The sequence below is a fragment of the Marmota monax genome, unplaced genomic scaffold (genome assembly GCF_021218885.2).
Source record: "Marmota monax isolate L192 unplaced genomic scaffold, Marmota_monax_Labrador192_F-V1.1 WCK01_AAM20220418_F8-fsc00228, whole genome shotgun sequence".
Lineage (NCBI taxonomy): Eukaryota > Metazoa > Chordata > Mammalia > Rodentia > Sciuridae > Marmota > Marmota monax.
Window position 1 is genome coordinate 490,163 of NW_026695240.1, and position 22,745 is coordinate 512,907.

The 22,745-nt window shown below is 50.5% G+C and overlaps 1 protein-coding gene across 5 annotated transcripts; it reads right to left on the reverse strand.

Moving 5' to 3' along the window:
• Window positions 1-573: 573 nt before the first annotated feature.
• Window positions 574-22,640, reverse strand: Pld3 (phospholipase D family member 3). Of its 5 annotated transcripts, none has more exons than XM_046440120.2 (13): window positions 22,467-22,640; window positions 9,954-9,986; window positions 8,981-9,072; window positions 8,802-8,876; window positions 8,571-8,713; window positions 7,970-8,153; window positions 6,012-6,132; window positions 5,807-5,934; window positions 4,476-4,676; window positions 2,752-2,891; window positions 1,956-2,121; window positions 1,171-1,270; window positions 574-1,069 (listed from the first exon to the last, which is right to left on the reverse strand). In XM_046440120.2, exons 3-13 carry the CDS (start codon window positions 9,005-9,007, stop codon window positions 882-884), a joined length of 1,473 nt encoding a protein of 490 aa, XP_046296076.1. In that variant the 5' UTR covers window positions 9,008-9,072; window positions 9,954-9,986; window positions 22,467-22,640; the 3' UTR covers window positions 574-881. The 5 variants fall into 5 exon arrangements, with proteins under 5 accessions (XP_046296076.1, XP_046296079.1, XP_046296077.1 ...); XM_046440123.2 differs by having other exon boundaries at window positions 22,506-22,621; XM_046440121.2 differs by lacking the exon at window positions 9,954-9,986.
• Between the last annotated feature and the right edge of the window lie 105 nt (window positions 22,641-22,745).

Sequence of the window (22,745 nt, forward strand, 5' to 3'; positions counted from 1 at the left end):
TAACCCATTCCCTAAATATGCTGAGCACCAGGCACCGGGGAACCTCCCCCCAGAACACCCTGTGTTCAGCACAACTAGTCCGAGCTTACCAAACACAGAGGCCCCGGGGAGCCTCGCCCCTCCTTATGCTCTGGGCCGGGCATGCACTTACCTGTGCTTGGCACATGCTAGGTGTGAATTTACCTGGCAGGCAAAGGTTCAGGTTTGGCCCACACTCCAGCATCCAGCATGCTGGTCCCCCTTGGGATAGGGGATAGTTCAGACCAGGCTGATCACCTGGGAGCATGCTCAGTGTGTAGCACATGCTTCCCCATGCTGGCTACCCAGGTGCTCGGTCCGTGCCAGCCCACATGGTCACGCCGCATGCTCAGCACACGCCAGCCCATGTGTGATACATGCCAAGGGCTCGGCACACGCCAGGCCACACTGGTCACACGCTGAGGGCTTAGCACATACCAGCCCACACACGTGGTAAACCAAGGGCTCAGTACATAAGATGTCCCCAGCAGAGGCCCATGCCAGCTGTCCCCTGCCCTACACTCCATCGTCCAGCACTCAGTCAGGCACAGGCTATACAGACAATTATTTACTTGTTATTATAATCTTGGGCCCTCTTTGGCCTGGAAAGGGGGGTGGGCCAGGGGTCCAGGCCCAGCATGCACCCCCACTTCTTTGGGGGCTGATCCCTCCCCCAGCTCTGCTAGGTCCCGGAGCCATAGTATCAGGCCACTGGGGGTGGAGGTAGAGGCAGGAGCGCAGGACAGAGCTGTGGAGCCACGATGGGGCAGACAGAAGCGGGGACACGGGAACAGGGACCAGGACCCAGAGCGTCTAGGGCCATGGGGGCCTCGCAGGCCGTGGCCTATCCACTGGATCAGGCCTCACAGCAGGCGACAGGCACTGCCCACACTGTCCGCTGCAGTGTCCAGGTCGTGGCTATAAGGGGAGTCCCAGTCCCTCAGGAAAACAGCCTCCAGCTGGCTGCGCAGGCCACCACGCCCGTTCTGCGTCACCAGCAGCGAGGTGCCCGCTGTCTCCGTGAAGTAGCTGCCAGACCAGTTGGAGGTTCCTAGGGAGGGTAGGGCGCAGAGTAAGGGCCCCATGGTGGCCAGGCCCTGGTGCCCGGACAGTCCCTTCCTCAGTAACTGTGGAGGTGCTAGGGACACTCACCAATGTAGGTGGCACGTTCAGTCACCATGTACTTGTTGTGATTGACACGGGCGTATGGGATTCGAGCCTGGGCTTCATCCGCAGGGACCACAAAGAGTTTCTGTGGAGAATGGGGCAGGGGTAAGAGGGTGGCATGGAGCCCGAGGTGCAGGTCAGGAGCCAGAGAAGCCCTGGGTAAGACGGGGGTGTGTGCAACCAGGTCTTAAGGCCTCGGAGATCCCTGGAGCCAGAGCAGGGCCCCATGTAGTGGGTCCCCAGTAAATGCCAGCTGGAGGGAGGACCTCTTGTCAACGGCAACCCCATTCCCCCAGGAGTGACTCCTGTTCATCCCTGAAATCACGTCTCTGAGGATCTCTCTTTTCTTCCCTCCCTTACTTTTTTTTTTCGGTCCTGGCGATTGAACCCAGAGGTGCTCTACCACTGAGCTCCATCCCCAGTCCTTTTTATTTTTTTGAGACAGGACCGCTTCTAAATTGCCCAGGTTGGCCTTAAACTTGGGATCATCCTGCCTCAGCCTCCCAGGTAGCTGGGATCACAGGCCTGTGGCACCAAACCCAGCTTGATGTCTACTTTTTCAAACAATCTTTGAGGGGTCAATTCTTGACCCCTCAGCCGGAGGCAGGACTTCCTCTGTGTTTCCCTCTCCCAGCCACGACCCATGCTTTCTCCCTCACAGCCTGGTTCACTCTGGGTCTTTCTTGTCAGATGTCACATAAGCCCCACGAGGGCTGAGTCCCTAGCATTGCCCTGCACACAGGCCGAGGGGGTGGTGGGTGGGTGCTTACCACCTGGATGTCGGAGTGGGTATGGTTGTCCCGCAGGGCAGCCAGGGAGAGCAGGAAGGACCGCATGGATGGCTCAGAGTGTCCCCAGCAGCTGATGAGCAGGCGCACCTTGACGCCCCGCTCGTAGGCAGCCCGGCGCAGCCCATCGTCGATGGCAGGCCAGAACCTGGGGGCAGGGCAGAGAGGGGGTGCAGGAGAGCAGCTTTATCCACAGCTTCGCCCTCAGCTTTGGGGAACCAAGCCTGGGCCCTGCATTAGCTTGAGATTCCCCAAACCTCAAGAGCACCCCACTGTGGACTTCAGCTCCCTGCTCCTTCCTCCATCTATCCCTCATCTCCTGCTCCTGGCCATCGTTCCTGCGCCCCCAACCCAGTCCTTTCACCTTATCCTCTGGCTCCACATTACCTTCCTCCAGCCCAGTCATCCCCCGCATCCCAGATCACAACCCGGCCCTGTGCCCCAACCCCAGGACCCCTGGCCTCTTCCCCCAGGCCCTCATCCCTAGTCGAGTTGTGTCCCCTGCTCCCTGGCCCCTCCCCCTGCACTCCTACCTCAGGCCTCCAGCCAGGCCCTGCCCCAGCCCCAATATTCTCATGCTTTTCTCCATCACCCGCCATCCTCCTCTCTGGGAACCCCTTTCTCCTGCCTCAAGCACCTCGGCCCTCTCTCTGTCTCCCTGTGACTTCCCCCGTCTGTCCTCTTGCCTCAGGTTCCTAGCCTGCTCTTGGAGTCCCATCACCCCTCTCCACATGCAGGGGCTCCCTGCCCCGAGCCCTGTCTCTGTGCCCAGTGTTACCTGTGCGGGTGGGAGAACTCCATGGTGGGCAGGTAGTTCATGACCGCAATGTAGATGAAACTCCGGGCGTTGTCCACCACGTTGAGCAGGGCCTTCAGGTCTGGGGTGCGGCCACTTGGACACAGGGGTGGGGGTGCACTCTGGGGGTGAGGGGAGAGTCAAGAAAATTTTCCTGCCAGGGGTATGGTCACAGTGGATCCTGTATAGGGACAGCTCACCATGAGCCTCGTCTTGTAGATCTCACTGAATTCTCAGCCTCCATGAAGGGGAGGGATGCTCACTATGTTTTGAGGGTGAGGAGTCAGGACCAGAGAGGGTAAGCAATTTCCTAAAGGTCACATAGCTGATATATGGAGCCCAGGCTGCCTGGTTCCAGAAATTATGCTTTTCTGATCCAGCAGCAGTAGCATCCTTGGAAACTTGTTCAAAATGCAAATTCTTGTGCCTCTCTGCACACAATATCCTGAACCAGAGTGCTGCTGTGGGGCCCAGGAGTCTGGGTTTTAACAAGCCCTCCAGGTGATTCTGGGGCACATGGTTTGAGGACGTCTGCTCTATTCCACTCTCTGCCCTGCCTCACAGCTGGCTCTGACTGGGCAACTCGATGTCCAGTGCCATCCCAGGCCCTTTGGCTACCTCCTTTAATCCTCGGGACAGAAGAGGAAAGTGAGGCTTTAGAAGGGGAGTGGTCAAGGTGGAGACCTCGACTCAGTGGAGACCACTGTAGCAGAGGACCCCGATGAACCATGCTCTCCACAGTGACTCAGGGCTTGGCCAGGTGACATGCTCAGGGGCACTGAGGGGGATCCAGGTGGTCCCCCAACAACTAGAGGCAACATCAGCAGTTAAAAACAACAGCGCCTTATCTAAAGTGCTCAATATCCGCTACAGGAAAAGTGAGCACTGTCTGGCAGAACCTCTAAGGTGATGGAAATGTTCTTCATCTACATTGTCCACTTGCCACATGTGGCTACTGAGCACTTGAAATATGATTCATGTGACTGAGGATCTTAGTTGTCTGCTATGTTTAAGTCAATTTATTTATTTCAGTACTGGGAATCAAACCCAGAGACACTTAATCACTGACCTTTCTTTTATTTTTTACTTATTTTTAAAATATTTTTTCAGTTTTAGTTGGACACAATATCTTCATTTTATTTTTTGTTACGTGGTGCTGAGGGTGAACCCAGTGTCTCATGCATGCTAGGTGAGCACCCTACCACTGAGCCACAACCCCAGCCCTCTTTATTTTATTTTTATGTGGTGCTGAGGATCGAACCCAGGGCCTCATGTTCAGTTTTACCACTGAACCACAACCCCAGCCCTCTTTTATTTTATAGCTGGCTTTGAACTTGCGATCCTCCTGCCTCAGCCTCCTGAGCCACTGAGATTACAGGTGTGCAACACCACACCTGGCTCTACTTTTAATTAATTTAAACAGAAAGAACTTCCTGTGGCTGTGTGGGACAACACGGAGGGCTTGGTGTGCATGAACCCAGCAGCTATCCCCCACCCAGAGGTTGGAAATACTAGGAGACCCATTTTCTTAATGAAACCAAGGTTCAAGGAAGTTGAGACAGATCCAGGACCCTGGGGAAGCAGAGCGAGCAAGGGTGAGGGCCAGTATCAGGACACCCCTCCCTGAAAATCACCGGGCAGGGCTAGCTGGAGACTCTGGGTGACACACACCAGGATGTGACAGGTCCCACTCTTCCCAGACTCACCGCCAGGTAGGCCAGAGCAGGGGTTCCATTGAGGCAAATCTCCATTGGTGTCTCCTGATTGTATCGGGTATCATAGGGCCGGGGCCAGGTGGATGGAATGGAGCTGCCCGCCTGGCCCAGGAACCAGTAGGCCTCGAAGATCTTGGTCAAGTCTCGAGCCAGGCAGCTGCAGTTGTACATCACTATGCCCAGCTCCTTGACCTGCGGGAGGGCAGTGCTGAGTCCAGGGACAGTAGCCAGGTGCCCACAGCGGACAGGGACACCTCCATCCAGTCTGCTTCTTGGTCTACTCCCCTCTGTCCCTCAGTCTTTCTCCCACCCCTGTGCTGAATAGCTGAGCTCTGCTCACTGTTCCCCCATCCCATCCCACTTAAATTCATAGGCATAAACTTAAGTTTTGGAGAAAATCATTCAGTTATTTCAGAGTTCTAGGTTTCCTGAACTTTCTCATAGGCTGCAACTTCTACCCTGCACAGAGCCAGCTCCTTCTCATTCTTAGGTCTAGTCTAGGCTGATGTGCTTCCTCCTCTAGGAAGCCTCCCTGGGATGCCCAGGCATTCCCCTGGGCTCTACTAGCACTCTTGGGCTTCCTTCATCATTCTTTCTGGTGACAAACCCGTCTCCCCATTGGGCAGGAGGACAGGCACTGAGTATCTTCAGCATCTCCCTGCATAATTGGTGAGACTAGGGATTTGGAGAACTATCCTTTGAAATGAATTAATGTCCTGTCTTCTCTTACCCTCACGTCACTGCATAAGCTGTTTTCCTCATCCCTATCTTGTGCCAATTCCTGTTGATCCTTCAAATATCAGATTAGTTATCACCTCCTTTGGGAAAACTTTCCTCACATCCCAGGTTCGGTCAGATGTCTCCTTTGGGCTTCCACAGCTCACTGCTTTCCCCATTCCATCCCTGAGTCCTCTGGGCTCACTGCCTGGTGGATGGTCAGGCTCCACATGGAACTGGGAGTTCCAGTCAAGTCCACCTGTCACCATCATGCTCCCAGCACCACCCAGCATGGAGCTGGGTTTAGAACAGGCGTGCAGGGAACGTGTAATGAAGGCCAGATGGGTAGACAGGGCCTTGAATGCTCTGTGCACAGTTGGCAGCTGCCATCAAGGATCAGAGGGAACCCCAGGCACCTGTGAGCAGGGGGAGGGCAACAGAAGGCTGGCATGGGGAATATTTAGGGATCCCTGGTATGAAGCAGGAAGGAACCACTGCAGAGAATGGGCAGAGAGGATGCTGGGTTGTGGAGGGGTGCAGCTAGAGGCTGGCTGTCCTGTAGAGGGGGAGGAGCCTAGGGGGAGGTAGGCAGGATGCAGGCGGACCTGGGTCAGCGAGCGCCAGTCCATGTTGGCACTGCCCAGGTAGAAGTGGGTCTGATCCACGACCCAGAACTTGGTGTGCAGGACGCCGTGGGTCAGCTTCTGCATGTCCACCATGCGGACCTGGGCACCTGTGACCGATGGGGGCAGTGGTCAGGGGCCAAGGTGGGCAGCTCCAAGCCTGCCACCCCTGCCGTCCCCAGCTCACCGCTCTGCAGCAGGGTTTGCAGGTCCGCCTGTGGCTGGGGCCCATTGGGCTTGCTCACGGCGATGCGAACCTTCACCCCTCGAGGTGCCAGGGTCTGTAGTTGCCGGAGGACCTCCTCACCCTGTGGGGAGGGGACAGTTTTGGAGAAGCTGGGCCAGCCAGGATGTCAAACCCACAAGGCACCTCAAAAGGCACCGTTTTGAGATCTGGCTTTGAGATATGATTAATAATAATTTAAATATAAATCTAAAAGGCTTAAAGTTAAAATATTAGAACACTTCTTTATCTGTCTTAAACTTTGACCTCTTTGAGTCACTGGCTGCTCTGAGACTTATGCCCCCAGGCCTCTCTGTCCTTCTGCCCCTCCAGGGACCTTCCCAAGATCCAGAACATTGGAAATGTCAGCGCAGGAGCCTCCCGGCATATCACAGGCTTTGAGGTGAGGCTGGGGCTGAGGGTCCAGGAAAATATGGGCTGAGGCACACTGACCCCAGTGACAGTGAGAACCGGTGATTCTCTGGTACCAGCTCTGATTCTAGGCCCCTTGACGCCTGAACTCACTGAATTCTCAAAATCCTATGAAGCAGAGTTGTTTACAATTCTCCAGGTACAAATGAGGAAACTGAGAGTTGGGAGAACTGAGTGGTGGAAGGGGATTGAACCCAAACACTGCCTCCAGGTTGAAGTTCTGATCCACTTCACCCTCAGCTGTTTCTATTTTTTTGAGACAAATCTTGCTAAGTTGCTGAGACTGGCCTCAAACGTGTGATCCTCTTGCCTCAGCCTCCCCAGTCCCAGGGAGTACAGGTGTGTGTCACCATGCTTGGAACTCTTATGGCTTTTAACTTTATTTTTTAAGGTGGTATTTAAGGAGCCCTGAGATTTTAGTAGATTTTGAGTCTACTTCTCACAAACAGAGGCAGCAGGGAGAAGAAAACAGAAGGATCAGGTACTCATGTTTTTCAACAGTAGGGGTTAACCTACGTTGTTTCTTTTCAAGTAATGAAGGTTTTTTGATTTTTAAAGTTTTCAGCAAACCATAACAAGAATTTCTGTTTTTTGTTCTACTGACTATTGAACCCAGGGCTGATCTACCACTGAGCTACAACCCCAGCCCTTTTAATTTTTTTATTTGGAGACAGGGTTTCACTAAATAACACAGGCTGGCCTCAAACTTATGATTCTCCTGCCTCAGCCTCCAAATCACTGGAATTCCAGGTGTGTGTCATCATTCCTGGCTTGTAACAAGGGTACCTTATTGGCAAATGCTTATCAAGGGCAGATTCTGTGCTAGGCACTGTGTTAAAATTCACAAGAATAGGTGTTATATTTTTGGCCCCACTTTATTTTATTATTTCTTTCTTTCTTTCGGCACCAGGAATTGAACTCAGGGAAGCTTTACAACTGAGCCACATCCCCAGCCTTTTTAAATATTTTATTTAGAGTCAGAGTCTTGCTGAGTTGCTTAGGGCCTCATTAAGTTGCTGAGGCTGGCTTTGAACTCAAGATCTTCCTGCCTCAGTCTCCAGAGCCGCTGGGATGACAGGCACACCCAGCTGTTGGCCTCATTTTACAAGTAAGGAATCTAAAGCCCGAGAGGAGAGGTGACCCATCCAAGGTCACATAGCTAGGAGGCAGCAGTCTGGCTCAAGGATAGGTTGTTACTTCTCTCTTCCATTTCTTTGTGTGAGAGGGTCAGGACAGTTTATGGGCAAGTGACATCTGCCAGGCTAATCCCTTGTAACCAAACCTGCACCCTGACATTCAGAGGTCTCCAGATGATCGTGACAAACACCCTCAGTCCAGAGGGCCATGTGCAGACAGCTGCTTCCAAACACCTGTGTCCAATCTGCCACATGAGATGTGCCCATCTGTTCCTAGGGCATCAGGGGAAACCCCTTCACTCTCCCCACTGTCACCCCCCTCCATTCCCAGCCAGGGCCCAGGCTGCCAGGTACCTGCTGGGCAGAGGGCTCCTGTGTGTGGGTATCATTGTTGGTGAGGGTCCAGTAGAAGGACGCGATGTCCAGGCTGCTGTGAGCACCGGCGAGCAGGCCCAGCCAGGCCTGGCTAGTGGAGGGGTTGCTCATGGTGGCATTGGGGAAGTCCAGGCCCTCAGGAATGCTCTCCACCAGCACTGCTCTGGGGGTGATGGGGACAGTATCAGCCATGAGGCTGGAGAGGACTGGCTGGGATGAGTGCCTGTCTGCCCAGGGACGTAGATGGGAGGCTATGTATATTTGTGTGTGTGCATTTATCCGTCCAGAGGTGTGGTGGGGAGAGATTGCGTGTGTGCATGTCTTCATTCACAGATGTGGATGGAATGGTGTGCTTGTCTATTTGTTCACAGACCTGCAGAGACGATGACACTGTGGCTGCCATGGAAACTGCACTGCATGTGGGGGAAAGGGGGGTGGGCATGCACTTGGGTGCCTGCAATCTCTTCACTCTCTCACTGCACGGGGTGAGGCCGGGTGCAGCCCCAGCTCAGTGTGTGTTTAAGTGTCCCCTGGCCTAACAGGGTTCTTCCCCTCCACCCAGCTTCCCCCTCCCACTTACTCGCAGGGGTCATAACAGGGGGCTGGGCGCTGGTTGGGTCCAAAGAGATGCAAGTCGCCGTATTCCCATAGAAACAGCTGAGTCATCAGGGCACCGAAGCCCACCACCGCCAGGATGAGGACTAGCAGGACCCAGCGGGCTTTCTGTGGGGAAGAGGAGGCAGTCAGGTGACCCATGGTGGGCAGCTCAACCCATCCCTGAGAGGGATGAAGGGTATCGGAGGGCTCCTACCTTCTCAGCAGCCTTCCATGCCTCAATCTCATTCATGGGCAGCTCGTTGGCTGGCTCCTCAACAGGCACCTTCAGCTGGGAGATGGGGATGGGGATGGGAGGGGGGCAACAGCGCGGCTCGCCCGGTCTCCCACCTTCCACTGCACCAAGCCCATCCCCACTAGTCCCCATCCACCTACCTCCTGGTACATCAATTTAGGCTTCATCTTGCTTTGCAGCTGGGGGATATGCTGAGCCCAGGCGGAAAGGTGGGTGTGTCAGGGTCTCCGAACTGGGGGAACAAAAGCAGGCACTGTGTGAGGTGTTCTGGGCTTTTGAGGGACATCAGAGAAGGCAGATTAGTCTTGGGCTTGTGGGATTCACTGAGTCCCTCTCCCATGATCACGGGGGCCCTTGGCACTGTGCCTGCCACCCCAAAAAGAGGAAACTGGTCGCTGGTCAGCAGGGATTTCGAAATTCTTTTAAGATCCAACGCCTCTGCTTTCTTTACATCACTCAGACTTACCCTGCCGGCCTTTGGCGTCCACCCTGCCCCCTCCCCCCATTTGTCACCACGCTGCTCCCCACCAGCACCCTCCTTTATCCTTCCTCGGAGCTCTAATCTAGACAGTCTCAGACAGCCCTGGATGGGGTCTGCGGAGGCCCCGAGTCTTTGTGCCTGTTTTTCATTAGCACTGGGACTACTCCAGGGCATTTTCCAGGTGGTTCCTCTGCCCTCGCCCTCAGGTACCCACCACACAAGACAGCTCAGGCTCGCAGCCCAGGACCACCGGGGCCTCCCCTAGCCCATCCCCCCCACCACCCTTGCCTCGAAGGACCTCGGCCTTACTCGGCAGGCGTCTGCAGCTACCTCCGCGGGGCCCCAGCTTCTGCCCCAACAGGCTGAGCAGGGGCGGGAGGTAAGGAGTGGAGGGGCGGGGCTCCTGTAGGCCCCGCCCACTGCAGCGGGGAGTCTGCGCAGTGCGAGCGGACAGCCCCAGCTCACCGCAGCGAGGAGGGGGGCTCGGCCCCCAGATGCGGTCCGCCAACCTGGCCCGAGTGGGGGCGTGTGTGGCTGGGGGATGGGCTTCGCCACACTCCACCCCGAGCCCCCGGGAGGGGCGGGAAGACCACCGAGAAATGGGAACCCCGCATCTTTTCTGGTCTACAAACCTTGTGAGTTTTTGTACCGTGGGCATGCATTACCTAGTCAAAAAATAAATACATAAAAATTAATAATTAAAACGCTTATAAAATAAGATGGGGAAAATCAAGGTTGAATGGCATGATTTGGAGATGAAGCGACAAAACCAGCAGAAGACTCAGCCCACGCTACGGATGGGAAGAGAGAGGTGGGGGAAGGTGGTGGCGGACTTTCTGTCGGAATCTGTGTGGATTACGGTATTTGATTTTTTTTTGTTTAAGCCAACTGATATTTTTATAGGGATTAAGACAAAAATATTTTTGAGGTCCAGGCTTCTGGATCCAATCTCATATCTCCCAAGTAGGATTTAAAGCCACACCTGTAGAAATAAACTGGAGACCCCTGCTCCTGCTCCTTTCCCTTCTCTCTCCTCTGAACCCGTGTCCCCCAAACACATAGGAAGTCAACAGATACCTGCAGAAAAGGAACTCTTGAGAGAAGCAAGTGTCAGAAGTGGTTGCCTGAAAGGAAGTGGAATTTTGGGAGGGTTTTGGATTGCTGCTTCTTTTTATATAAACCTATTTTTTTCTCCTTTTGATTTACTTTATTTTATTTTGATTTTGGCAGTGTTGCCCATTGGACCAAGGGTTTCATGCATGGTAGGCAAGAGTTCTACTGCTGAACTTTTAGAAAATTTTGAGAACTTGCCATCCTTCTGCCTCAACTTTCAGGGTAGCGGGATTACAGGCCTATGTCAGAGCACTAGGTCCGTTTTAGTTTTGAAAACTGTGAAATGTAAGCTACTTACAGAGAAGTATAGAAAACATCTCAGAACAGGTTAAGAAAGAAGTATAGCTAGGTGTGGAGGCACAGACCGGTAATCCAAGCAACTAGGGAGGCTGAGGCAGGAGGATCGCAAGCCTCAGAAATAGCGAGGTACTAAGCAACCCAGTGAGACTCTGTCTCTAAATAAAATACAAAAAAAGGCTGGGGATGTGGCTCAGTGGTCAAGTGCCCCTGAGTTCAATCCCTGATACCCAAATGTGTGTGTGTGTGTATATATATATATATATATATATATATATATATATATATACACACACACACACACATAATACACACACACATAAAAGGGCTGGGGAGTTGTTCAATAGTTAAGCACCCCTGGATTCAATTCCTGGTACCAAAAAGAAAGTATAAAGTGAACACAGCTATTGCTTGTTTTAGTACTTTAAAAAAAATTAAGGGACCTGGGCGAGGTGGCACAAGCCAGTAATCCCAGCAACATGGGAGGCTGAGGCAGGAGGATGGCGGGTTCAAAGCCAACCTCAACAACAGCGAGGTGCTAACCAACTCGGTGAGACCCTGTCTTTAAATAAAATACAAAGTAGGGTTGGGGATGTGGCTCAGTGGTTGAGTGTCCCTACCTGGTGCCTCCCCCCACTCCCCCAAATTAAGGGAATGCATTGCTTTTTTTCTTTCTTCTAGAAGAAAATCTCAAAAGGTTCTCCCTGTCACTCCAAGATTCAACCCAGATCTGAAGGAATAACTGGAGAACCCCTCATTAGCATCTGATCCCAATAGTGGAAGGCAAGAGAATTCCAGATCTCTTTCTCTCCCAGACAGGGATGGGTTAAAAAGGATCCTGCAGGAAAAAGGGCAATAGCTCAAGGTGATCTGAAACCCAGGAGGTTATCAGAGCAGAAGATAACAGTCTTAAGGAGTGGGCCAAAGTGTTGTGGGGAGGTGGGGGAGAGGCAGGAAATGTCAGACTTTAAATTTTGAAGGCATTGGTGAGAAATGTTTTATTTAAGAATGTGGGGTTGAAACAGCAGGTGAAGTGAACTTAGGGTAGTCAAGATGAGTAAAAATACAACAGAGGGGCATGGAGAACTGGAATGGCCAGGCTAGACCCACGACAGGAAGAGAACAGACACCATTCACACTGTCAGGGGCCATTGGCTTTCAAGTTGTACAGAGGTTATAGGTCTGTAAGGGTGGATATCCAATTTTAGTTCTTTTTATTTTTAACCAAAGCAATATACCAAAGATCTTTCTAGCAACCACTGAGTGGCAGTTTAGATCTGATTAGATTGCAAGGCAGTTAAAACGGTGGGTGCTGGAGCCAGACACCTAACTGAGCCTGAGCTTCAGTACCTCTGTGTGACTCTTGGCTTCAGAGAAGTGCTAACACCTCCATGCCTCGGTCTCCCTTTCTGCAGAAGGAGCATGGTGACAACAGCATCTTTTTCATAAGGTTCATTAGTTTCACTCATTTATTAAGTATCTGCTGTGCACCAAGTATTGTTTTAGGCCCTGGGGGTACAGCTGTGAATAAAATAGACACGAGGGAAGACATAACCAGTAAGATTGCAAATTAGGCCTCCATATTCACGGGTTCTGTATCCGCTGATTCACCCAACTATGGACTGGAAATATTACAAAAAATTATGTTTGTACTGATCATGTATAGACTTTTTCCTTGCCTTTATTCCCCTAACAATACAATATAACCATCATTTACATTGCATTTACATTGTATTAGACACTATGTCTAGAGAAGATTGAAATATACAGGAGGATGTGGGTATGTTATATGCAAATAGTACTTTTTCTTTTTTTTTTTTTTTGGTACCAGGGATTGAACTCAAGGGTACTCAACCACTGAGTCACATTCCCAGCCCTTTTTGTATTTTATTTTTAATAACTTTTTTCAATATTTTTTAGTTGTAGTTGGACACAATACGTCTATTTATTTATTTATTTATTTATGATGCTCTGGATCGGACCCAGTGCCTCACACACGCTAGGCGAGCATTCTATCGCTGAGCCAAAATCCCAGCCCCTTTTTTGTATTATATTTAGAGACAGGATCTCACTGAGTTGCTTAGGGCCTCACTAAGTTGCTGAGACTGGTTTTGAACTCTTGATTTTCCTGCCTCAGCCTCCTGAGCACTGGGATTATAGGCATGCACCACCATGCCTGGCATACTTTATTATTTTTTTTAAGGTGTAGATGGACACAACACAATGCTTTTATTTTTATGTGGGCTGAGAATTGAACCCGGGTCCCGCCCGTGCTAGGCAAGCGCTCTACTGATGAGCCACAATCCCAGCCCCTGGTGTACTTTATTTTATATAAGGGATTTAAGCATCTGAAAATTTTGGTATCCCTGAGGGTAGGGTTTGTGGAGCCAACATCTGACCCCTAGATACTGAAGATGAATGGAATATGCTGGAAGGTAACACCTGCTGTGGAGATTTGGGGAACAGGGGTGGGGGTGGAATGGTGTGCAGTTTTAACAAGGAGGTCAGGGAAGTCCTCACTGAGTTGGGGCTACCAGAGGAAAACTTCAAGGAAGGAGGGAGAGTACAACCTGGACTTCAGGGGGAGAAAGGGTACAAAGGCTGAGGCAGGAGTTGGCCAGGCGTGAGGGGAGGTGGGAGGAGGACAGTGTGCTGTGGTGGAGTAGGCTGGGGAGAGAGGGAGATGAATCAGGGAACTGATGGAGCCACATCCTTCAGGGCTACGTGGACGGTGGTGAGTAGGACAGGGTCACAAGTGGGTTCCCAGCAGAATTAGGTTTATGTTGGGGGTAGTGGTAGATTGAATGGTGGCTTCAGAAAAGATATGTCTGAGCAGGGCACACTGGAACAAACCTGTAATCTCAGCAACTGAGAGGCTGAGGCAGGAGGATCCCAAGTTTGAAGCCAGCCTGAGCAACTCAAAATAAATAAAAAGGGCTGGGGATGTAGCTCAGTAGTGAGGAACCCTGGATTGTACCCCCAGGACCAAAAAAATAAAAAAAGGAGAGAAAAGAAGAAAGATATGTCCAGTGGTATTACCTCTGGAACTTGTGTGACCTTGTTTGGAAAAAAAAGGTGTAATTACATTTAGGATCTTGAGATGAGATCATCTTGGGTTATTTGGGTAGGCCCTAAACACAGTGACAAATATCCTTATGAGACAGAAGATACCCAGAAGGCCACATGACCAGGGAGGCTGAAATGGGGGTGAGGTGGCCACAGCCCAGGGATATGGGGAGCCATCAGAAGCTCAGTGTAGTGCTGAGGACAGAATCTCCTCTAAAGCTGCTGGTAGGAGTGTGGCCGTGCCACCAGCACTTTGAGATTTTAGATTTCTGGCCTCCAAAACTGGGAGAGAACACATTTCCTTTGTTTCAAGCTGCCAAGCTGTGGCTACAGCAGCGTCTAGGACACTAGCACAGATGTTCAGCTCCCTCTGGCTGTGTAGGGCCCAGGGAGGCTGCTGGGAGCGCACAGGCAGGAGATGAGGGTGGACAGGAGCATGGGGTCAGCCAGGGGAGAAGGATGGGTGGGCTCTAGAAACCTTCTGAACATGGAGTGGATGAGGTTTCTGGACTGGGTGTGTGTTCGAGAACAAGAGAGGCACTCAAGATGACTCCAAGGGTTTTGGACTGTCCCCTGGGAAGAATGGTCAGGGGAAGACCGAGGGAGAAATAAGTTCGGGGAAAAGATCAGGGGTTTGGTTTTGAACATATAAAATTTAAGATGACTAAAAAAAGCAATTAACACAAAAAATGTAGAGTCAGCGGTATGGTTTGCGGGGTGTAGCTTGACTAGCATGTGGGCCTTGTGTTCCGCCCCCAATGCCACACACACAAAAAAGGCAAGTGTAAGAAGAGCCACTGAAGCCAGGTGTGGTGGCACATGCTTGTAACCCCAGCAACACAGGAGGCTGAGGCAGGAGGATTACAAATTCAAGGCCAGCCCAGGCAACTTAGAGAATCCCTGTGTCAAAATAAAAAATAAAAAGGGGTGGGAACTTATGGGCTCAGTGGTAGAGCACCCCTAGGCCCAATCTCCAGTGCAGCCAAAAAGAGCGTGTGCCACCATGCCTGGCTTGAATGTGCATAATTTCTACAGAAATTAAATCATAATGAGGCTCAAGGGCTGTGGCTGCCGCTGGAGAAGAAATCTGCCCCGCCCCCAGATGGGGTTGAGCTGTAAAACTGAATCAGACCCTGTAGTGGGTGCTGGCATGTCTGCCTGGCCCACCTTGGTGCCTGTGTTCCCAGGACCCCAGAATCCCCACAGGGCCCCAGTGCAACCAACCCAGGCAAATCCTTATACTCTGCTTTCTTGATGATGTGGAGCACACCATGGCCAGGAAGCCCGTTCCCTTCTAACTCACAGAATATTCCCCCAGGCCCCTTGGCTTGTGGCCATGCCTGCTTTGGGGTGTGATACCGCAACCCACAGAAAATGAGGAAGCAGAACCCTCTGGGCTTTTAAGACCTGTGCTTCCTGAGCATCCCACCTCCTAGTGAGAGTGACAGTGGCAGTTTTGATCTCTCCTTCACCAGCAGCCCTGGTTCAAAGCCTTTGCCATTTTCTTGCCAAGTGACCTTGGCCATGGATTTTACTTCTTTGATCTCTGCTGGCCTCAGGTATTTGTGTGTGTGTGTGTGTGTGTGTGTGTGTGTGTGTGTGGTGCTGGGGATTGAACCCAGGGCCTGTGCATGTGAGGCAGGTACTCTTCCACTGAGCTGTAGCCCCAGCACTGGTCTCATCTATTAAACGGTAATCTCCAAATGGTTACCTGGGCCAGTCCACAGCCCTGCTGGCTCAGGGTTTTTTTGGGGAGAAGAGGCTCCCTTCACTGAGCCTCTTTCATTCTCTGATCAACTGGGAGATAAATAATACCAACATCACATTTGTTGGGAAGAATCAGTGAGGTCAAGCTGGTGTGGTGGCCCATGTCTGTAATCCCGGCGACTCAGGAGGCTGAGGCAGGAGGAACAGAAGTTTGAGGGCAACCTGGGCAATTTGGTGAGACCCTGTCTCAGAATGCAAAGGGCTGGTGATATGGCTCAGTGACAGAGTGCTCCTGGGTTCAATCCCCAGGGGGGGAAAAAAAAGTCAAGGATGGAGCTGGGATTGTGGCTCAGTGGTAGAGCGCTCGCCTAGCACGGGCGGGACCCAGGTTCGGTTCTCAGCACCACATAAAAATAAAGGCATTGTGTTGTGTCCATCTACATCTAAAGAGTGAATATTTAAAAAAAAAAAAAAAGCCAAGAAGATCATGAACAGCAGACACCAAGTTCATCCCCTGCTATATGCTGGTTGGTGAGGTCTGTGGCCCCTAGTACCTTGTACACACTGTTATCACCACCAATAGACTTTTATGTCCCTCAAAGAACTATAGTCTGTATCTGATTTATTCCTCTTTCCCAGGGTCTTGTGCACTGGACTCTCTCCATAAATATTTGTTGAAAGCAGAAGAAATACAAAAGAATGGAAAACTTTGAGGGAAGACTTTTCTAGATGTTTTTCTAGACCAAATGATACTTGTTTTATTCACAAAGATAACCAGCTTGTGTTCTAAGCCCAGAACAGACTGGGTGGGTACAGATAATGGCATGTCAGCTGACAGTGGGGGAAATTCAAGTTGGATTCAAGCCAGCAGAGAATAAAGAATAGGGGACATACTAAAATACCTAAGTGGATCCCACCATCGTATCCACCCAGAAGAATGGGGTCCTAATTAGAATAAGATATATTCCATGCTTGTATGATTTTATCAAGTGGATTCTACTGTCAAGTATAACTAAGAAAAACCAAATTTAAAAAAATGAGCAGGAGACTACTGAGGCATATATGAATCATCTAGAAATTGACAGGTCTTCCAACAAAAATGCCCTCAAGTTTAAAGGCGCGTATTTTCACTTGATGGGGCAGGCCCTTTTGGACTGAACAATCAAGAGTTGGTGGCCAACTCTACAGAAAATATACACTAGTTTTGCAAACAATTTTTAAAAAAATTGTTTTAGCTGTTGATAGACCTTTATTTTATTTATTTATGTGTGGTGCTGAGAATCAAACCCAGTGCCTCACACGTGCCAGGCAAGTGCGCTACCGCTCAGCCCCAGCCCCAGCCCCAGCCCCTACTTTTTTTCTTTTTTTTTTTAAGAGTAGAAATTTTATTTCAAAGAACACCTTAAGATAAATACCCCTATAGGGAGAGAAGATGCTTGGTATGAAAAACAATTAAATAAGTCCAAAAACCATCTTAAATGGTAAATATTACTAAATCTAAAAATCTGAGTTCCCACTCAAAACTTTTCTGCTCCTATTCCTGCTCAGAACCTTTCTGTGACCCTCGGAGCCAAAGTGCAAACTTTGTACCATATCATTCAGGGCTTGTGGACCCTCGCTCTCCACTACAGCCCCAAGTCCCCTTTCTGAATCCTAAGCCCCTTTTTTTTGGTTCCTACCTCTTGCCTAAACTCCAGCTCTGGAGGCTCCGTGGCCTCCTAGACACTTCTCCTGAGTATCCCTGGGCCCCTCACACCCACCACATCCCCAGCTGACCTCACCATCTCTCCTAAACTGGTTCTTTCTCCAGGTACTCATTTGGGGTGGGGGGCGGGAACCAAGGATTGAACTCAGGGGCACTCAACCACAGAGTCATATCCTTGGCCCTATTTTGTATTTTATTTAGAGACAGGGTCTCCCTGGGTTGATTAGTGCCTTGCTGTTGCTGAGGCTGGCTTTATTTTTTTTAATTTATATTTAAAATCTATAGATCCTTGCTGTCCACCCTCGTGATCCTCCTGCCTCAGATTCCCAAACTGCTGGGATTACAGGCATGCACCACTGCACCCCGCCCAGGTACTCATTTTTTCTTTTAATTTTTTTTATTTTTATGTGGTGCAGAGGATCAAACCCAGGTCTCGCCAGAGCTAAGCAAGCGCTCTACCACTGAGCCACAATCCCAGCCCCTCATTTGTTTTTTTTAATCATCTTTATTTATTTTTATGTGGTGTTGAGGATCAAACCCAGTGCCTTGCACGTATGAGGCAAGTGCTCTGCAACTGAGCCCCAGCCCCAGCCCCGGCCAGGTACTCATTTTAAGGAGAGTTATCCCACTCATTCTTCAGGTCTCAGCCTGGGTGCCACTTCTTCCAGGAAGCCCTCCCTGACTCTTTTAGTCCTGGACCTTGTTTAGGACCCCATTTGGCCTCCTGATGATGTCTTCCAGCTCCAACCTGGCCTCTGCCACCTGGGTCCTCATTTCAGTCATCTCCCTCTGCTCCCAGCTTTTACTAGACCTTCCAATCCTGCCTCTATCTGAGTTTTTTAAAATATTTTTTTAGTTGTCAATGGACTTTTTTGTTTATTTATGTGCAGTGCTAAGAATCGAACCCAGTGCCTCACACAGGCTAGGCAAGCGCTCTACCACTGAGCCACAACCCCAGCCCCCTCATCTGAATTTGACTTGTCCATCCCAGCTCAAACACTCTCTATGGCTCCCCAGTGTCTCAGAACAAAGTCCTGGCTCCTTATTGTGCTCCCGGGGCCTGGGATGATCTTTCCCTGGCTATTCTTTGGTTCATTTTCTCACCGCAGTCAGGCTGAATATCTTTCAGTTCCTGGAACCAAAACCACACGTGCATCACTGATCCTACAACGCTGCTTCTCCTGCTGAGCGCACCTTTTCCTCCTCTCCATGCTGCGCATCCCTTTCCACCCACAAACCGCCTCCTCCACGAAGCTTTTCTTATCCCCCATGGCTGAATTAGGTATCCCCTCTGGGTCCCCCAGTCCCCAGTCCCTCTCCATCCCATCCCTGACACTCTGCTGGTCTGACCCTGACCCTGACCTCTCTGGGCTATCACTACTTGGTGACATGACTGTCTATTCCACTGGGCTAATGAGTCATAAGAGGCAGGGCCAGGCCGTCTCCATGACCACGGTGTCCCCAGCACCAGTGAGCACAGGAACAACACATACCATGTTCAGAGACCAGCTCATTCATCTATTTGGCCAAGCCCTGCTCTAAAAAGTGGGGATACAAGCCATATAAGCTGGGCACGGTGGTGTATGCCTGTAATCTCAGCAGCTTGGGAGGCTGAGGCAGGAGGATTGCAAGTTTAAAACCAGCCTCAGCAATTTAGCAAGACCCTGTCTCTAAGGGCTGGGGATGGGGCTCAGTGGTTGAATGCCCCTGGTTCAATCCCCAGCACCCCCACCCCGCAAATAAAGTGGGTGGGTGAGGGATACAGTGCAAAATAGGGAAAAAAAATCCTTCTAGCCAGGCATGGTAGGCCTGTATCCACCTGTAATCCCAGCAACTCAAGCGGAGGAGGCAGGAGGATTATAAATTTGAGGCCGAATAGGGCAATTTAATGAGACTCTGTCTCAAAATAAAAGTGCTGGGGATGTAGCACCCCTGGGCCCAATCCCTAGTACTGGGGAAAGAAAAGGAGAGCGGAGGGGAAGGAAGGGGAGGGCCGGGACCCTTCTAATAATGAAATTCTCCTTTTTGGCAAGTAAGAATAAATGAGTAACATATGGTACATGCCTTAGAGAAAAATAAATCAGGGGACAGTGGCATCACAACTGGAAATGAGTAATGTTCTAGTTCAAAAAATAACTCAGGCCAAGTCTGGGGCGAGGAATATTATCACCATCCCTGTTTTTCAGATGGGTGTCAGGGTTCAGGGAAGCCACCTGCTCGGGTGGCACAGTATGGGTTGCTCAGCTGGGAATTTGAATCCAGAACTCAGTTCTGTTTCAGAACCATACACTGTTGAACCAATTCATGAGCAAATAAAATACAGCAGATCTCCTGTCATGGCCTCCTGCAAGGGACCAAGTACCACGAGGGAGGTGTGAGCCTATGGAGGTGCAGGATGTGGGGGAGAGGGTAGGCTCCCATGTTAGGACCTGCTCTGCTCAGAGGACTTTCTATACTTAATTTTCATGACAGTCTTTTTTAAAATCCCATTTAACAGACAAGGGAGCTAAAGGCTGACGTGTTCCATGGTTGGCACAGCCAGGAAATGGGGAGCCAGGATTTGAACACAGGCTGTCTCAGGGATCCAGGGACAGCGGCCCCGTGACAACCCCCTTTCCTTTTGTTTATAATCTGTAAATTCCTGCTACCCACCCATCTACCCTCCCCAATACCAGCTGAATACTACAGTGGTGTTTTTAGCCTCTCAAAACCCCACCAGCACCCCATCCCTCTCCAAAAATCTGAAGGGGGTATCAGAAGCTTTGTCCAAAGATAAAGGATATCTGAGTACAGCGTGAAGAGGACTCTCTTTCCAACAAGGCTGTCTCTTGCCAATCCATCCTGAGTAGGAGTTCTGGAGCTGCTGGTGCTCAGGGTGATAGCTTCATGTCACTTTGGATTGTGTCCTTCCTCTGCTCCAAATCCTCCTGTGGCTCCCACCTCGCTCAGAATAAAAGTCAGTCTTCTTTGTCGCTAATGAGGCCTCAAACAATCTTCCTGCGTCTCCTACACTTCTTCCTCTCACTGGGCTTCTGCTATTCCTTAAATACTCTTAAGTACTTTCCTACCTCAAGGCCTTTGCATTTTGTGTTCTCTCTGCAGAATGCCCTTCCCCCAGAGAGTCATGCCACTCTCTCCTCTCCTGAAAGTTTTTGTTAAAATGTCACTTTCTCAGAAAACCTTCACAGACTGATTTATTTATTTTGGTCCTGGGGATTGAACTCAGGGGCGCTTAATACTGAGCTACATCCCCAGCCCTTTTAATAGTTTATTTACAGACAGGATCTTGTTAAGTTGCTTAGGGCCTTGTTAAGTTGCTGAGGTTGGCTTTGAACTTGCAATCCTCCTGCCACAGCCTCCTGAGCTGCTAGGATTATAGACATGCATCACAGCCCCCAGCTATAAGACCATCCTATTTAAAACCACAGGTTAGCCAGGCATGGTGATACATGCCTGTAATTCCAGCCACTCAGGAGGCTGAGGCAGGAGGACTGCAAATTGGAGGCTAACCTCAGCAACTAAATAAGACCCTGTTTTAAATAAATAAATAAATAAAGGGGTTGGGATGTAGTTCAGCGCTAGAGTGCCCCCTGGGTGTGATCCCTAGTACTGTCAAAACAAAGAATCCAACGAACAAACAAAAAACCAAACACATACACACACTCAGCAAAAACAAACATCACGGCAAGGTGTATAGCTCAGTGGTAGAGCACTTGCCTAGTATGTGCAAGGCCCTGGGCTCCATCCCCAGCATTACAAAATAAACACATACATACATACTACAACTTTGACTGTGTATTCTGCACCCCTCTTCTAACAAATCAAATAATCTACTTACCTACTTACAGTGTTCACTTATTGTCTCTTACCCGTACTAGAATGTAAACCCCATTAAGGCTAGGGACTTTTCTGCTTTGTTCACTGACTTGTCCCCAATGCTCAGCACTGTGTTGAACACACATGCTTAAGAAATATGTGTTGAATGACTAACTTGTGTTTTCATTCCTATATTGTACATGCCACATGCCCAAGGTCATGCAGCTCTTTAAGTACTAAGTGCTTAGTCAAACTAGGGTGTTCTAGCCCCCAAGGCTCACATCACTAACCACTGTACTATACTGCCTAAGATGGGCTGAATGAATAGGACTCAGGACTGTTGAATCTGGGACTAAGACCCAGGAGACCTGGGTCTAAAATAACTGTAGTTTCCCTTGCAGAACCCTACTTACTCCCACAGTTCTAGCTGAATGCTGTCATTTTGGGGGTGGGGTCACTCCATACACCAGGATAAAGAGATAGGGATTAAGAATTTACAGAAGTAAGGTTCATGTGTGGTAATTGTGGCAGAGGTGAAGGCAATATGAAGATCGTGGGGTGGGGTGGCTGCCGTGGTAGGGCCTGTCACAGCAATGAGGGAGGTCACCACAGGAATGAGTGCAGCTGGGAAGGGGGAGGGGTGGATCATGAGAAGGTGAAGAAGGTGACTGGATGAGAATGACATGGTTAATAACAATATGATCCCAAAGGCCGTGACAGGTTGACCATGCCATAAAACATGGATTTGCAGATTCTTGACGCTCATCCTTGACACGCATGTCCTTGTGTGTATTTTACAGATGAGGAAAAGGGGATTGGAGAGGAGCGATAAGCTGGTCCACGGTTCCGGGCGTTTAGAGGTGGAGCCGGGACACTGACACATCCCAAATAATGGACTCTCCTACTCCATATGGTGGGAATATGGAAAGGGTGTCGAAAATGAGGGAAGAGAAACAACTGTACGGCCGGTTGGCTCTTTATGGAGAAAACAAGGAGCATGAGGCACAGATGGAGACTGTCAGAGGAGCAATGGTGGCAGAGGAGAAAGGAAGACATAAGGGGTGGTAAACGTCGTAAGGAAAGCGTGGTAAACGTCGACATAGTGACGGGGGAGGGGTGCGAAGGTGGGGTCTGATGACGATTTAGAAGTGAGGATTTCATGAAGGTGAAACGGCAAAAAAGAGGGATGCAGTCGACGTAAGGCAATGACGACTTACAGAGGGCAATGAGGACTTAAGGGAAAGGAAAAAGAATCAAAGGGATTGGTGGTTGCAGAAAGAGGGTGATGTCAACACAAGGGGAGTGGTGACGACTTAAGTGGGATACAGCATGAGAAGAAATGGGTGACATGAACATGGATGGCATAGAGGAGGGATGCATTATAGACAAGAGGATAACACAAGGAGGGCAGCGGGGCGCCGTGCCCCGGATCGCACAGTACCTGCACTCCTTGCCTTCCACTTCGGGACCCCACACGCACCTTCTAGACTGGAGCCCCGCCTTCCTGCCCCACCTGAGCGCAGGCTCGCTCCGGCTGGACGGCGGGCACGCGGGGGCCAGGCCTGCGCCCTTCTCATTGGCTGAGCTCCTACCTAGCGTCGGGTGAAGGAAAGCGCCAGGGAGCCTGGGCACGTTCACGTGACCACCCGCCGCACTCTCGATGGTAGCGGCCCGGCGGGCTAGAGCGGTCGCGAGCGGTCAGTCAGGCTTCCGGTGTTGA

Coding starts and splice junctions, on each gene's coding strand:
- Pld3 (XM_046440121.2), bottom strand. CDS start 9,007: ATGAAGCCTAAATTGATGTACCAGGAG. Junction 4,677..5,806: donor ACTGGCGCTCGCTGACCCAG/GTCCGCCTGCAT, acceptor GCCCTCCCGCAG/GTCAAGGAGCTGGGCATAGT. Junction 1,271..1,955: donor CCCACTCCGACATCCAGGTG/GTAAGCACCCAC, acceptor CATTCTCCACAG/AAACTCTTTGTGGTCCCTGC.